General features: G+C 37.0%; 1 protein-coding gene across 3 annotated transcripts in view; it reads right to left on the bottom strand.

The window, feature by feature from the left end:
* PRTFDC1 (phosphoribosyl transferase domain containing 1) overlaps positions 1–16,080 on the bottom strand; it is a 42,856-nt gene that overhangs the window by 18,447 nt on the left and 8,329 nt on the right. For all 3 annotated transcript variants that reach the window (XM_058030005.1, XM_058030013.1, XM_058029996.1), the window contains exon 4: positions 1,995–2,060. In XM_058030005.1, the coding sequence (XP_057885988.1) occupies positions 1,995–2,060 (66 nt within the window). The remainder of the gene's footprint in view (positions 1–1,994; positions 2,061–16,080) is intronic.

The raw sequence follows: 16,080 nt of genomic DNA, 5'->3' as shown, positions 1-16,080 counted from the left end.
ACTTCAAGGAAAAGATTTACATGGCCTGTAGGAGGCTCTGAATCAGCCCACAAATGGCTGATTAGTAAAATGTGCTGAATACTTGCTTTAACTGCTGAAGTCAACAACAGATGGAGGAGTTGGCATCTGTGGACATAAGGCCACTCCTTCACATATCCAACTTTAGACATGCAAGCATGAGCATTTGAGCCTAAGCTTTGCATTCCAGCTTTTCAAGCAGTAAAATAAGTCTCAAGGGAACCCTGTTCTCACGTGTTCTGGCAAAAATGCTATTTCCTTATTCCTACATCAGCTGTGTCAGACAGCCCCACATACAAACAAACACCAAACAGGCCCTTTGAGTGTCTGCTCCCCTGGCAGTCCCATCTCTCCCCTCCTGCCCCACTTCAGCCTCCACACTCAGCTTCCAGCTCTGGGCTGCCCTCCTGAGCAGCAATTTATTCCCAGAGCAGCTGCCTCACACCTACCCAAGATCCCAGCCTCCTTGCCCAGCTATCTTAAACTATGCTGCTGCTCAGTTTTCTCCCCAAGTATCTCTCAGCCTCCCAACAGCCAAATTTTGTGTCCCATTCCATATCTGGCAACAGGAGAACCATGCCACTGAGAAAAAGATTACCAAGATTTTCATTGTAAGAAAAGAATTTACTTAATTTTTGGTAAGAGCAGAACTTAATAGGGTGAAATCTTCCTTCTCTCTCATACATATGTGGGCACAGATAAATACATTAAAGTCTTGCAAAAAATAATGTTTTGCCCACTGAATTCAAGTGAAACTGGAAATATAATATCTGGAATTAATATTAATATCTGCAACCATTAATCAAGGAAATTTGGGATTGGAAGATGGGGAAGGAGAGCTGGGCCTGGAAGTTTAGAAAGTGTTTGAACTATGTTCAAAAAGAGAAATGTTAAGTAAGATGCACTGCCAGTTCTGCCTGTGAGGTAGAGAAACATATGCAAAATCATCACAGAAAAACAGGTAACTCCAGTGTTTGAATATTAGAAAGTAGCAAATTAATTAATATTTCCCCAGAATATCATTAAGGCTTTAGTGGTAATTAGGAAACAACACCCAGCAGGAGTATTTAGAAGTGTAAATTGAGTACATACATATCACTAAAATATTCTGACTATAACAGCATTTTTTAAATTTCAGTTCTAGTTGCATCAAACCATATTTAATATTAATGAAATATTTAAAGTTGTTTTCCTCTTCTTTTTCTGTGTGCTATAGTACAACAAAACAAATGAGTTTGCTAGTGCTCCATTTGAGTGCTTTGAAGAAACTGATATTATCTAGAACCACCTAATAAGACAGTGACTGCACATACAGTACAAATAACAAGATAAGTATTATGTTGCCTTAATGCATAAGTAAAGAAACCATTTTTTGACCATTTGCCACACAGGCCATTTGCCTAATGAAATCAGCCTTCCTTCCTCTTCAAAGTACTGCTTTGTATTACCATGGTTGGATGAAAATGGCCTTTTCACTGCCTCAAACCACTCTCTCCTTATCACAAGGCTCAGGCTTAGTGCAGATTCAGTCATATAGCCAGCCTGATGCCGAAATAAAAAATCCCATTTGATTCTTTGAGTGAAAGGCTCCACAACTGAATTTTGTGCAGTAGGCAAAATGGTATTAAACTCATATGCTGAATTCAACAGAGATATGCACTGTGCAGTTTGCTTGTACACACCCATTGAAGCTCCATGACATAAACAAGCTAAGGGGAAACATTACAGCACAAATTTTGCCCACAATCTCACTGCTGGTACATGTGTAACCACTGAGAAATCCTGCACAAGGATGGAGAAGCTACATTCTGACCTTTTTGGGCATCTGCAATCTGAAAACAGTGGCATCACAGCAATTTAACAACAGAAGAATTAATAACTTTGATTCCAGTATTAGTATCTGACAAAAATTATATAGCTCTTCTCAAGTATTTTTCGTGAATTTATTCTCTTTCTTAAATATAAAATGAACAAACCTTGCCAGTCAGCTTTGAAAGATCATCTCCTCCAATTATCTGCATATCTTGCATAGACTGATCATTCTAAAAGAAGAAATAAAAAATTTTGAAATTGGTTATAGCTGTACAAAATAAAAATATAAATGTTACCTTTTTTAAAAAAAAAATCTTGATTATTAGTCTTAGGTATGAATATTTTCTAAAGCTTGTTAGCATTGGTGTACAAGAAAACCACACTCTCACTTCTTCCTGTGGCTTCCTGTGTCTCCTGCTTGTTTTTAAGCCAAAATCAAACTCTAGGGTTTGCTGGACTAGAAAAAGTTGCATCTTTCTTTTTAGAATAATGTTGCCTTGCTTGCTATTTCTTAGTATGACAAGGGTTGAGTAACATATTTATCCCTTTCAAAATGGGAGGACAGGAGCATCTCAACACTTGACCAAACACCTGTAAGCACATTCTTGGTTTGAAACACATTTTTGGAAACACAGGCTAAATGTGCTTACATGTCAGCTCTTTTTGGAGGAATTCACTTCATTTTCTTCAGGGGAAAAAGGTTTCACAAAATTTATCACTTACTATCAAAAATATTTTCAGTGGGCCATACAGTTCCCAGAGCTTTGTTTATTCAACTGACTCAAAGATAAAATCCTTGAGGTCAATTACTTAAATATGGCAAATCAGGTGGAACTAAATGCAACAGAATAGTATGTTTTGATTTTCCTGTTAAAAAAGTTATTTTTTTAAAGAATTCTTTTTTTGCTGAATTTGTTTTACAGACGTTTCTAGTTGAAATTCCTTCTGATGGAAAATTCTCAACCAGCTCTAGCTTCAATTTATTATCAGCAGAACACAAAGTTAAGATCACAAAAATGAGACACATGGAAGCCCTGCTTTTAAGGCAAAAGAGGCCTTAAAGAAGGTGGCAAATTAAAAAATACACAGTCAAGGCCAGGCTATATGAACTTTTCAGAAAAATCAAGAGCAGAAATAAGTATAGTTAATGTGAGTTTTTTGCCAAACTGATGCATGTGCTAATCTGATCTTCCTACCCACAGGAAGATAGCATTAGTCCAATTTTAATAATAGCTCCAGTAGCACAACGTGACATTGTGGTTTACTGGCAACACCAGGAAGCTTCATCATTGCAAACTACTGACAAATATACAATACTTGGATTCTCTGCTTTTATTTCCTAAATCCAGCACTCTGAAGCCAAATGTTTTTCCACAGGTTAATAGTGGCACATCAGGACTTAAATGTGGGTGAAGATCTACTGGACTAAAGGATTTAGAGCTGTTCTTCTTCCCCTCCCAAATCAGGACAAGGAGAAGCAGCACTCAGAGGGTCAGAGCTGCCCCCTGTGCAGATGGAACCACATTGTCCATGCTCACAGCCCAGGGGCACAAGTTTGGGGACTTCCAAGCACCTTTGCAGATACCTGACCACAAAAAATCTGGCAACCTCAGGAACTATTTGTGGTCCTCATGGGAATGGATTGTCTAAGTTAAATCAGCCTTCCTGAGTAACTGCAAGCAAAGGTTGTCAAATTGCCCAGATGAGAATTTCTCCAAGTTTGCATTCTGCAGACCCACCAAAAGGCTCCCTGGCTTTCACTCAGACTCTGCTCTCCACAAAACTCTCACACCACAGCTTTGTAAGAGGTCCTTAGCAGTCATTGCTTTAAAAGACAGTTTTTAGACCTGCCTTCACTTTTCCTGCACCGGATCTGGGAGCTTTAGATAAATTTCATGCTGCTCTGATCCGTTTCCTGGGAAACAGAGCTAGAGCAGCAATGAAGGTTACATCCCATACATTTTCTAATATAAGTTTCAATATTTCTTTTATTTTCATAAAGAAAAACAGAAGAAGAAGTCCAAACAACAACAAAGCAAGTAACTGACTTCCTCAGAGGACTATTTTAAAAGTAAGTAAAAACTGGAGATTGAGAAGATTTTAAGTTCAGGCTTAAAAGCATAAGTCTTTTGTTGTAAAGCAAGACAGGTCACTCTTCAAAAGTCAGGCATGTATTCAAGTCAAGACTATTATAAGACTATAAAAAGCAGATTGTTTCTAATATCTACCACAGCTTGTGTAACCAAGGCACTGACAAAATATTTTTTCATTTCCAAATGAGAAAGTGTAGAATTTCATTAGCAACCAGCACACAAGAATTACTGAAGAGGCAGCTTGCCCTTAAGCTGCTAGTAGAGAAAGAGAAAAAAAGATAACAGTGAGGTGCAATGATTAATGAATTTATTTATTTTTCACAAAAAAACCCCAAACCTCTCTTTCTACAGTATTCACAGCAGCACTGTTTCCTTTGCATTTGGTATTTCTGGCTTCAGCTGAAAGGAAGATGCTGAAATAGCATCTTCATTGCTGGCAAGCAGCTAAGCAAACATAAAAGCCATTGAGAGCAGGGGGATCACAGCATCCCGTCAGGCTCTGCATTCACACTTCAGCTGCTGGGACACAACTGCACACATTTATGAAAACCCTGGGGTTCTACTGGAGAATGAGAGCTGGCAAAGGACAAGGCTGGGTATTCATGGTCCCTAAAACCAATCATTTTCTATATGGCTTTTCTATATGCAGCTCAGAACCCTCCAGCCAAGGTATTTTCAAAAAAATTAAAGAAATTTCTTGCATCACACTGGATAGCAATTCTCTTGCTAAAAAAAATAAATTCAGATAATGGATTTTAATGCCATTTATAACTATCTACATTTATCACTTAACTCATGTTGTAAAATACATACCTGCCAAACAGCAAGGCTCAATACCATGGTGTGACATTACCCTGATCATAATGCTCACATAGATAATTTGCACACTATGGCTGCCATGGGAACCTCTCCATGCATTTTTTTTTCTGAGTTCTCAGTTTATAATCTCAAAATAACACTGCACTAAATGTTAAATACAAGGTACAACAAATGTCAGGAAAGAAAAAAATCTGTTTCATTCAGTACCAATTAATGTCAATTCAGAACTGTTTGTTTAATTTTCATGGTCTCAAGTAATTCAGAGCTTCTTTCTTCCTTTGTGAGTTGTTCCAACTGATATAATTGAGTCTCTGAGATTTCTTATAAATGTAGAAATATGAATTGAAGCTTCATTTTCTGTCACCCAAAGTTCCTCAATACTTTTTTCTAATATCCCTAAACCCTATCAACCCATTTTTTAAAAATATTTGACATTAAATATATTGGCTTGGATAGAGACAGCTCTAAATCATACCATATTTTGGTAAATGTAGCACAAAATTTATTGCAGCTGTTTCTGACAAGACGTGATGCATTGTGTCACATCCCCACACCTCATCCCAAGCTATATTTCTATTTTTTTTTCGGTGTTTAATAAATTTGCATTTTCCAGAATAAATCTCAGTTTCTTTGATTTTAATTACTGGGTTATGGTTTTTCACTTGTTCATCTTTGTTTTATAATTTTAGTTAATTCTAGGAATACTTGATTAATTAAAGCAAGAATGTTATTTCCACCACCATTTTTCATGGCACACTTGATAAAACTTCAGCTTTCTATGTAGATTGGAAGTATACATATTTAAATTCCATCTATACTAAGTCATGTGTTTTGAACTGGGTGGGGCACAGAATTATTACATCTCTTTTACATCTCTTGAGATCAACACTTGGACATAGTTCAAGTTACAAGTGAAATGAGTTGGGTGGTCTCAGGAAAATTCATTATAAACAGCATTGCTCATCTGAAAATTGCACCAAACTGTGAACATCTGTTACTCTTCTGAAGAAAAAGAATCTGGAATACATTAATACTGGGCTCAGTGAAACAAAGATTCTTTAATCATGGCAAAAAAAGCAGCTTTAACAAAACAGTTTAAATGCATAACTAAATTATTAAATATGTACACAAGGTCATTATCACACATCCAATTACTACAGTCTGCAGAGTTCATATATAATTTAATTTAAAATGTGGTTACCTTTTTCTCCCAAAATTTATCAGGGAAACTCAAAACAAAGAATGTGACCATCAGGCCTGTTCCATGTTGGTTTTGTCCCCTTGGGTGATAAACCAGATCCTCCAACCTGGGAATTCCCATTAGGACAGGTCTCTTTCACTTCACACCATCATTCCACCTCCTACAACTCAGTCCTCCAGGAAGGTTTTGACCAAAAAGAAGTCAATGACAGACCACTCAGCTGTCCCTTGGATCCTAGTATGTATCTAAAATGCTTTGCAACCTGCCTCCTGAGAAATATGAATAAATTGGTGGAGACAGTATGTCAGTATGGCATTTACAGGATCTGTTAACCTATTCTGGCTAATAGGTAAAGTCAAACTGATATTTAAAGTATGGCTATGAAATATCCTCAGTGAATCAGCAGAAGTTGAGTGGTGATATATAAAATGCTGTACATAGAAACAACATCCACTTGAATCAATACAATTTTGGGTTTCTTCTCTCAAGAACAACAGCTAAGAACAAAAGACCTCAAGGGTGTAGAAAATGAGCTGTCAGTTTTCATGGCAGGCAGCTAGAGGGACTATCCAGGCTTAAGCAGGAACAACTAGTTCAGAGGGCACCTAGTGAATACTGTTAATCTGGAGACTTGTACAAATGAGTGGGAATGATGTGAATCACTTCCCAGTAAAGACTGGAAAGTTTGCCTTCCTTTGCCCAGAACCAAATGTATACCAAAGGCAACCTTTGGGGTACACCCACATTCAAAACAGTCAAGTGCCAGGTCACTAATATATTTTTAAGAGGTACCTTGAATACCTTGCAAACAATCCAACAATGCTGAGCCAAGTGGGAATGGAATGCAGTAAACTGGCACACACCCACTGGCAGAACAGCCCCTTTCTGCAAGGATGTACAGGTACATGTGCACTGAAGCAGTGACAGCTTGGAGCAGCTCTGAGAGCTTTAAAGCTGCTTTCCTGAGCTGACCACACCACTGACTGTGCTGCACTGAGCCTGGCCTTATTGCCATTGCCAGGATAACACATGATAGCAAATTTTAAACTGCTGAGATGTACATCTAGCAGAGTTCTAGTTACCACAGTGTAAGACATATTTCACTTCTCTAGGGGTAAATCTACAATGTAACTCATGTAAAGATTTACTTTTTTTAAAATTCTATGTCTTCCTTGTTGATATTCCTTAACTAAAAAGCTCCACCACTCAGTTTTGGAACTGCTTCAAACTCAAGCTAGTCTATCCAGTTCCAGGGAAGGCCAGAGTTTTGCAATGAGGAAGTTGGCTTTGGACAGAGAAAGACAAACAATGAACTTACTGACAGCAAGGTATTCCTTATCAGCTGACCTGTGGCAACACCTGGGAATATTTCTTTCCTACTGTAAAAGCAAGGCAGGTCATTCAACTCTGGGAAACAGTAAATTATTAAACTTCATAAATGGAATTGCTGGTAATCATCTGTTCAGACACTCAGCAATTTTTTGTGTACCAGGGCTCCTGCATGCCTTCTCTGTACTTAATCCAAGGAAGGTAAGCTATCTTAAAAAAGGGCCAAACTGTCATAAATCAAAGCAGAACTCAGACCAGTTAACTTGGCTAGTAAGGATTATAGACAATAAATTATTTCACTTTTTAATTTCTGATTTAGCTATTAAATTTTCTATACTTGCTTAGCATTGGTAAAATGGGTTCTTTTGTTTATGAATGAGGCAGTAAGATGTCAACACCACATATCCCCATATGGCAGAAACAGCACCCAAACACTTAAAAAGTTCAGCAAAAACTGAAATCAAGAACATACTATAACAAAAGTTTTGACTTGTATGCATATCAGAAACACAATAAATCCTCAAAACTCAGGTTAGTTTTCACATACTATAATCTGAGATTTCCTTGTACTCTTGCTTATTTTTATTCTCTAAGATAATATTTAAAACATAGAAATAAAATCTATGTATGCTGTAGGATGAGAAAAGCTATTAACAATTTCACAGGGCTCTTCAGTCATGCAAGGTAAAATTCTGATCCCATAATTTTTCTCCAGAGATGGGAAGCAAATAAATTTTAAAACTTACAGGTAAAAGAATAATTTAAGGAAGCATACCCTCCAGAACTGCCCTAGTCCTACACAGGTACTCCTTTTGGGCTGCCAGGAGGCATTGCTAAGGGTGTGTGTACTTTTTGTGGTAATGATGTAATACCAGCCCACACTCTGGGAATAGCAGACTTGGGATGCTTTTCCTCCTCAGCTCCATAAGTCAAAGAGTGTAAGGAAAATTCTTCTCCTGCTATAGTAATGCAAAAGTCATTGAGGTCATCAATCATGCTATGGCCAGCTATACTGGACTTGAGTAGAAAATGTCCATTTGGATTCAAGTCCACAATAACTGGATTATCTATCTTTTGCCCAGTTATTATTTAGCATTAAATGCATGAACATTACAGCAGTGGAACTAGAAGTCATGTTTCCCAGCCTCAACAGAGGATCTTAGCATGCCAGCTCAGACTCTACAAGACCCTCATGTATGATCTTACCCCATTTTTTAAACTGTGTTGTGAATTAATGATCAAAAGTAAATGAACATTATGAAAAAAACATACAGTGAGTTTGTAGCTCTGTAAATACCCTGTCCACATGGGGATTCTGCAAGCACAAGAGAAAACAGCTTTCTCTAGAATAACCAGAAAGTGCTAACCTTCTGACCCAGACTATCATTAGTTCCTAGAATCTGGTGATAAAACAGAGATAGAAGAAGAATCTTACAATTTGTCAAATAGCCACAGGCTGAGAAAACAGATAAATAGGTGTAAGCAAATTCACAAAAGATGAGTCTGATAAAAACCTCAAATGCTTAGTCCCTTCCAGCAATCTGGAGTTTAGTTTATCATTGACTCTCACAAATGAGTAGCATTCTTTTCCATACAACTGTGTTTAGTCCCTTGGCTAATGACAACTTGAAAACTTTTGACAGCACACATATTCTTTGTGAATTTTCTTGCACAGTTGTTTTATAGTACCCCATCTTTATTTAAATATTTTAATTTCCATCTATCAAATGAGGAGGGAAAAGAATGTTGTATCTGTCACACAGATCAGCACTGCAATTACAGAGGAGTTCCTGTTATTGCCATATTCCTTCAGAGTAACCCTTTTGGTCTATGTCTCACAGACCCACTGGGGTGTGACACTGCACAAACACTACACATGTTGTGATCTGTTTTAAGAAACAGCATTTAAGATGCCAGTAAAAGGGAGTCATCAAATTCCTTAAGAAAAATTAGAACCCTCTTGCTTCTTTTAATTAATTTTGCCCCATTTCATAATTTAATATGAAAAACTCCCATATTAAATGGTACTGCTAGCATCCAAGTAATGTGATATTTTTCCAATGCATAAACATGTCACAGTCCTTTCAAACTCATCAGATCTTGTTTTACAACAGGATTAGTGACCATTAAGTTCTGGACCTATCTTACATGTAAGATCCTGTTTCCCTGTCACTGTAAAATCCATGAAGCAGGATGACATATAATATTGCTGCAAATGCCAGAACTTAGTATGGCTTGGTATATTTTTGGCAGAATATGAAACAAAACATTTTACTAAACTAAACTTCAATATTTTAGGCTTTATAAGAAACTACTGCTTTACAACAAATACTGTATCCAGGGGAATCTAATTCTTTGAAAATACGAACTGTTGGATGCTTCTAATAAAATCCCTTGATGCTTTGAATCTATTCTAGAAGTGGCCAGTTTCAAAAACATCTACACTCTTAAATGGTAAGATTTCAGGAACCTGGATTGCTTAAAATTACCAAAGATTTAAGCTCACAAAAAACCCCACTCATATAAAAATAACTTAAGAAAAAGGAACTTCAGACCTTAAACTCCATTTATACATAGCTGTACCCTATGCAATATACTATAATCCAAGACATTGATTTCAAAATAGAAGACTTTTTCAAAAGAAAATATTACAGTGACCCTTGGGGACACAAATTTCTCAAAAAACATTAGAAAATACCTCTATGAAGTTTATATTAGATCTGAAATCCAAAAGAACGCAGTACCAACCCACAATAGAGGAAAGTGTTTTTTTTTTTAAATTTTAAACAAGAATTCCATAGCTAAAAATCACATATCAGTATAAAGGAAGGTAATACCTAAGCTGGAAATGATAGATAAAAATGAAAAGTATCTTAAAAAGCATGTAGTTACTTGCTTTAATATGCTCCATAAATGCTTTAAAACAATACTTTGATACTTCTGGAAAGTTGTAGGACAGCTCAGTATCACTCTGTCTTCACTGCCACATCTGCTCTAGTTCTGTCCCCATGGCAATCAGGCCACTTCCTACTCAGTTCTCCCTTGGCTGAGTTGTTTGGCTCCCCCAAATCTTTCATATGTGAGTCACCGACACACTTACTCATACTTTAAAAAAATCACTAAGATTTCAGATGGTGCTAACATATTCAAGTGATGTGTAGGTGTGTTATCTGATGCATAGAGTTACAAAGATCATCCTCTATAAGTAAGTTTTACATTGGAGATAAACTGGATAAGCTGACTCTATGATAGACTTATGTCCTTCCCTGAACTATACCCACAAATTAACACCTACTTACATTAGAAGCAGCATCTCAAGCCCCTAAGCACAAAATAAAACTGTATGTTTTATTTTAAATAAAACACTTTCTTTGAGCAAGAACTGAATTAAAGCTCTCATATCTCACAACTTTGCCACAACATTAAATGGAAGCAGTAGATGCCATGTTGGTGAAAGGAGAGCATTTGCCTCCAGACCTAAGACATTTCAAGACTCTGACTTTTAAGTTTACATTTTATTCCATATAGTATGGCCTTCTTCATTTTATCTTAGAACACTATGAGAACTAGCCTGGTACACAAAAATAAGTGGAGTTGAAATATCCAGACTCCTCCTGATACCTTTGAGGAGCATCTCTCAGGTGAAGCAGTGAGTGAGTCTGAGGCTCGCACACATGGTAGTGAGGGTCCCTTGATTATGGGCAGACTCATTTTTTCCAGCAAGATCTGTGCTGACTAAAGAATTTACTGCCCACAAGCTGTCCCCAGCTGCTTGTAAGTCTCCCTCTGGCAGGGGCTACTGACATGCATGTGTGCATCTGGGTGGCTAAAAACAAATCCAGCAAGCTCAAGGGGTCCAAATAAAAATTCTCTCCCAAGTGCTGTTCTCTGGGCTGAAAGAGGTCAGGGAGTTCAGGAGCAGCTGGGCTGGCCAGTGTGACTGCCTGGAGGGCACAGCAGTCCCTGAGGAATGGGGACAGTCACTGCTCCAGCCAGTGCAGGTGCAACCAGAAAAGAGACCCACCTGCAGTGCCTGAGCTCTCACAGCAAGGCACTGTACCTGATGCACCCATTAACCTGGCAGGAGAGTTTACTCTCAAAGTGCCTGAATTCTGCTGCTACTCTCACAACACCACCCACAATTTAATGAAGGAGACTGTCACTCTTCTCATTACATTTTCCTGAATTTCTTTTAAAATTTCATTGGCTAGCTGCAAGAATAAGCTTTTGGGATGACTTGCATTACTAACACATTTTCAGCTATTTCCCTGAAAAGTTTGAGTGTCTCTGAGGCTGATATTTTGCAGTAAGACACTGCTGTATGTTGATGTGGGTTTTTTGTTTCTTTCATGCAGAATATTCTATTTTTAAAAGAGCCTCAACACTTGAAAAAGGAACATTTGGACACAGTTTGAAGAACTGTGAATTGTAGTATCTCCAAACACTCAATTCACAAAATATATGATCTGTTTCCACTGCTCATCACCTTCTTAACCATCTCAAGTCTTACCAAATTTCAGAAAATAACTGAAGTATAAGAGGTACAGGGAGGGCACCAATGCCTGCTTAATATTTGGGACTGTCTCTGGCTTGGAGCACTAAAAGACCTTTTACTTACTTCTTTTAGCAGGTCTGAACATCTCATGGAATTTTCACTCAAAAAGATACTACTGCTTCAGAATGTAAATGCTATTTTATCCATTAATAGAGAAAGAAGGTGCACAGAGATGAAACCCCTCTGGCAATTCAAGGAGCAGATTTCCCAAATCTCTTATCATTAGCTTGCCCATAAGAGATCTCTCTGACAACACCATCTACAATTAACAGAACATCTCTCTCAGAACAGCAACAACCTTGACACTGCTAACTTCTATGGACTAAATTATGTCATGTTTCTTTAGCATCTAAAACTATATCATGCTGCAAAATTCTCTGTAGTTGTTCACTTTCTGCAGTGGTGACTGCAAGACCTGAAAAAGGTTAAGAGTATATTTTAGGTTTTGAATGTCTAGTACACAAACAACCTCTCTCCAAATTAAATAAACCACTAATCACTAATTTTCAAATTAAATCACATTTTTGCCTATATTGAAGTTATTTATATGCAGGTCAAATGTAAGATTCACAGATAATTTGGAGTTCAGTCCTGTGAAATTATGGTAGAACTTGGCTTTAAAGCTGACAGGAACTCATTCTATCAGGTAGGCTCCAATTTGTAATTCTTGCATGGCTATTCAGCATCAATATGATGATGCAGTCATCAGCTAAACTGTGTACATAGAGCAAAATAAAGGGAACTCACAACCTGCCCAAAAGAAAACTTTTAAGTACAAAAACTAATGTGAATTCTCTTTCATCTCAGCATGATTATTTTTCTCAGAAGATCGTAAGTTGTGTTCTCCTGTGAGACACAGCAATGGAGATAAACAATCATTGTAACACTGGTGTAGAGTCTGTACACAGACATGAATCACTAAATGCAAGCAAAACAGTTGTTTCTTCTGTGTTGTTAAATTAATAACAGCATTTTGAGGCTACCTGATTTTTCAGCAGGATTTCAACATGTTATTTTAAAATGCAAAGTTTATAGTGATCTTAAAAAAGCCAAGTTACATACAGTAAAATTATACTGAATAAGAATAGGTTATTATGAAAAGTAGGACTGTACATTTTATACCACTCTGATTATAGTCTGATGCTTCATTCTGTGGAGTCTTTTAAGAATCAAGTACACTCATGTGGTGTATGAGAAGAAAACCTGCATGGCAGAAAAAGAAATTCTTTTACTCTGTTTACCAAGCTTTCAACTTACTCATTATAAAATCCCTCTGTTTCCTTACTCCTACAGCAGAGATTTAGCAAAACTATTTACTGAGATGGCTTCATATAGCAAAAACATTCAGATTTCTACTAAACAATTCTTGTTTTGTTGCTTGTTTTCAGATTCTTACAGCACTAATAGTCCTGTTTATGCCAAGACTAATAACTAACAATTGTAAATATGTTTCAAACAACTGGAAGCTGAAGAGGAAACAGATCATATCAATGAATATGTTTGTGAACTGAATTCAATGCACCCATTGTACATGGATTACAATTCAGCAGTCACATTTTTACACTTTTTTTTTTATTAGTTATGTTCTGGAAACCATAAATAATGTACTCATTTGAAAGAATTACATGAATTGACCAAATCCTCTGGAAGTTTCCTCTGAAGTTATTTCATATTTGGAGCATCAAACACATCTCTGGGCACCATGTTCCAGTGCCTCACCAACTTAATAATAAAAAAAATTCTCCCTTCTATCTAGTCTGAGCCTACCGTCTTTCAATTTAAAGACATTTCCCCTTTTCCTATCATTCCATGGCCTTGTAAACATCTCCACCTTTCTTGAAAGCCCCTTTCAGATACTGGCCATCTGCTCTAAGGTCTCCTCTTCTTTTCTCCAGGCTGAACAACCCAACTGAACCAGTCTGTCTTCCCAGGAGAGGTGCTCCAGACCTGTAACCATGTATGTTGCCTCCTCCAGACCTCCTCCAACAGGTTCTTGTCTTTGCTGTACAGAGGGGATTCCAGAGCTGGATGCAGTGCTCCAGGTGGGATCCCAAAGTTATTCAAAGTAACAGAATTTGTTATAACAATGTCATTTCAAATTAACAGAGATGGATGCTCATCTGCCACTTTAGTCCACACATATAACCAAACAAATCACAAAGTACTTAAGGAAAGGTAACAATCTCATCCCTAGTTTACTTCTCCATGGTTTTCAGTGAACAAAGGTTATGCCACCAAGATTCACTTGTCCTTCCCCAAGATGTGAGCTTTACTATCATATCTATTTTATAAAATATAGTAATGAAGAGAATTAGATAGATATCTATGGATAACCATATGGGAATACTAAACATTTTACAAGAACAGGTAGCAATGCATGTAGTAAGCATACTGGTCTGCCTAATAAAAGTGTGTGGTGTTTCTCCTTTCTTCCATCAGTCCCTACCACCAGTTTCAACAATGACTCTTACTATTATTCCTTCTCTTTTTAGCTTGATTCACATGCATTTACCCTCTCTTCTGAGAGGCTGCTGAGAACTTCTCAAGAAAGTCTGCATACTTCCTCTACTTGTAATTTTTTTCAATTCCATTTAAAAATTGAGGTTAAACTTAAAGGTCCCATTTGGCATAGCCATGGAACAGGATTAGGTGATACTATTGCATCTCTTGGTTGTGGATTAGATTTGCTAAACCAGAACATCCTCTTCTCTCTGAAGCTGTAATTCAACCTTTACCTTTTCAGCTTGTCCTAAATTGTCTCTTCCACACTTAACAAAGAGAAGCTCTAATTATTGTTTATGAATAGTCTACTCTTGTGCTACACTTCTTATAGTGTGTGTTTTTACTAAAACATATCCTATTCAGCCCTCCTCTTCATGACATCCACATCCTTCTATTTTTTTGTTCATTCTCTCTTTTGGTTCATCCTCAAACATACTTCCTTGTCTAATCCTATCATTTAATTAAAAACAGCCTAGAAAAACATCTTCCTAATTTCTCTGTTTTACTTCCCTCTGGATTCTTCCTAATCAGCTCTTTAATCTCCTGAAGTTACCAGTATCACATATGTATAATGGAATTTATGGGTCCACCATCTCTCCTGCTAGGGTCACATTATCCTTAGATGACATTCCCCAACTCAACTTCTTCCACTACTACTTTTCATCAACATACCATGCTTCTGAACATAATTTTGAATTCTCCTTTCAAACTGAAACCCTCACCCATTTTCCACTTCAGAACTCCAATTCCCCGTGGAGGAACAATCACTTGGGGGAAAAATCAGCATGGTAAAAATTGAATATAGTAAATTTTATTCATCCAGTTTTAAATTCAAAAATCTCTGCAGTCAATTCCACTGTTCCTGACTTATATTAAAATCCAATATCTTAGAACCTAGTACCTAAAAAGCTGTTAAATTCTATCAGTTCTCATGTCAGTGTTGTCAGAATACAGTGTTTTCCCCTAAAACTTGGCATGCATCTTTATATCAATTCATCATATTTCCCATGGGGACTATTGTAGTGCTTCTTGCTCTACCCACCATACTTCTTGCCTTGCTACTCTTGAGTTCATTCAAAAAAGTGTATGTTTTTTCTTCTCTGCCTCTTAAAACTCAGAGCTGCTACTTTTCATTCAGATTTTCATCTGGAAAATTGATTTGGTTTTCCTCTCCATCTACTTCCTGACTTTTATTCTTAACTCCACATGATGCTTCCTATCTGCTTACTCCTGAAATCATATTTTCTAACTGTTATCTTGGTGCCTTCTTTTAATCTGCTCCTTGTAAAATACAGGAAAGTTTCTCAAAAAAAGGTAAAAATATTCAGGCACATAGGACAATATTTTGCAAACCAGATAAAACCATCCTGATTATGGCAGTACAAGTAGCCACTCCTCTCATTAATATCCAGAGAATCTAAATGTACTATGCTTTTTTTTAAAATTTATTCATTTGCAGGAAGAAATCTTACAAAGAAGATTCATGCCCAGCTTTCAGCTACTTAATATGAAAGCAAATCCTAACATATTAATTAAGTGTAAATTCTGAAGTCTAAATTCTGTAACATTATGACAGGTTTGAAAAACAAAGAGCCATATAAAACTGGTCATATTTGCAAACATATTTCCCTGTAATCGTGTCTGTATGCCAAACAGCAAAGTACAGCATTTTCCACTGACACCAGGTAATTAAGGGTTTACTTTCACTGATGCCAAGATCTGACTCTGGGTCACAATTACAGCCAATTTTT

The sequence above is a fragment of the Melospiza georgiana genome, chromosome 1 (genome assembly GCF_028018845.1).
Source record: "Melospiza georgiana isolate bMelGeo1 chromosome 1, bMelGeo1.pri, whole genome shotgun sequence".
NCBI classification, from domain to species: Eukaryota; Metazoa; Chordata; class Aves; order Passeriformes; family Passerellidae; genus Melospiza; species Melospiza georgiana.
This window is presented reverse-complemented; position numbering and strand designations above follow the sequence as displayed.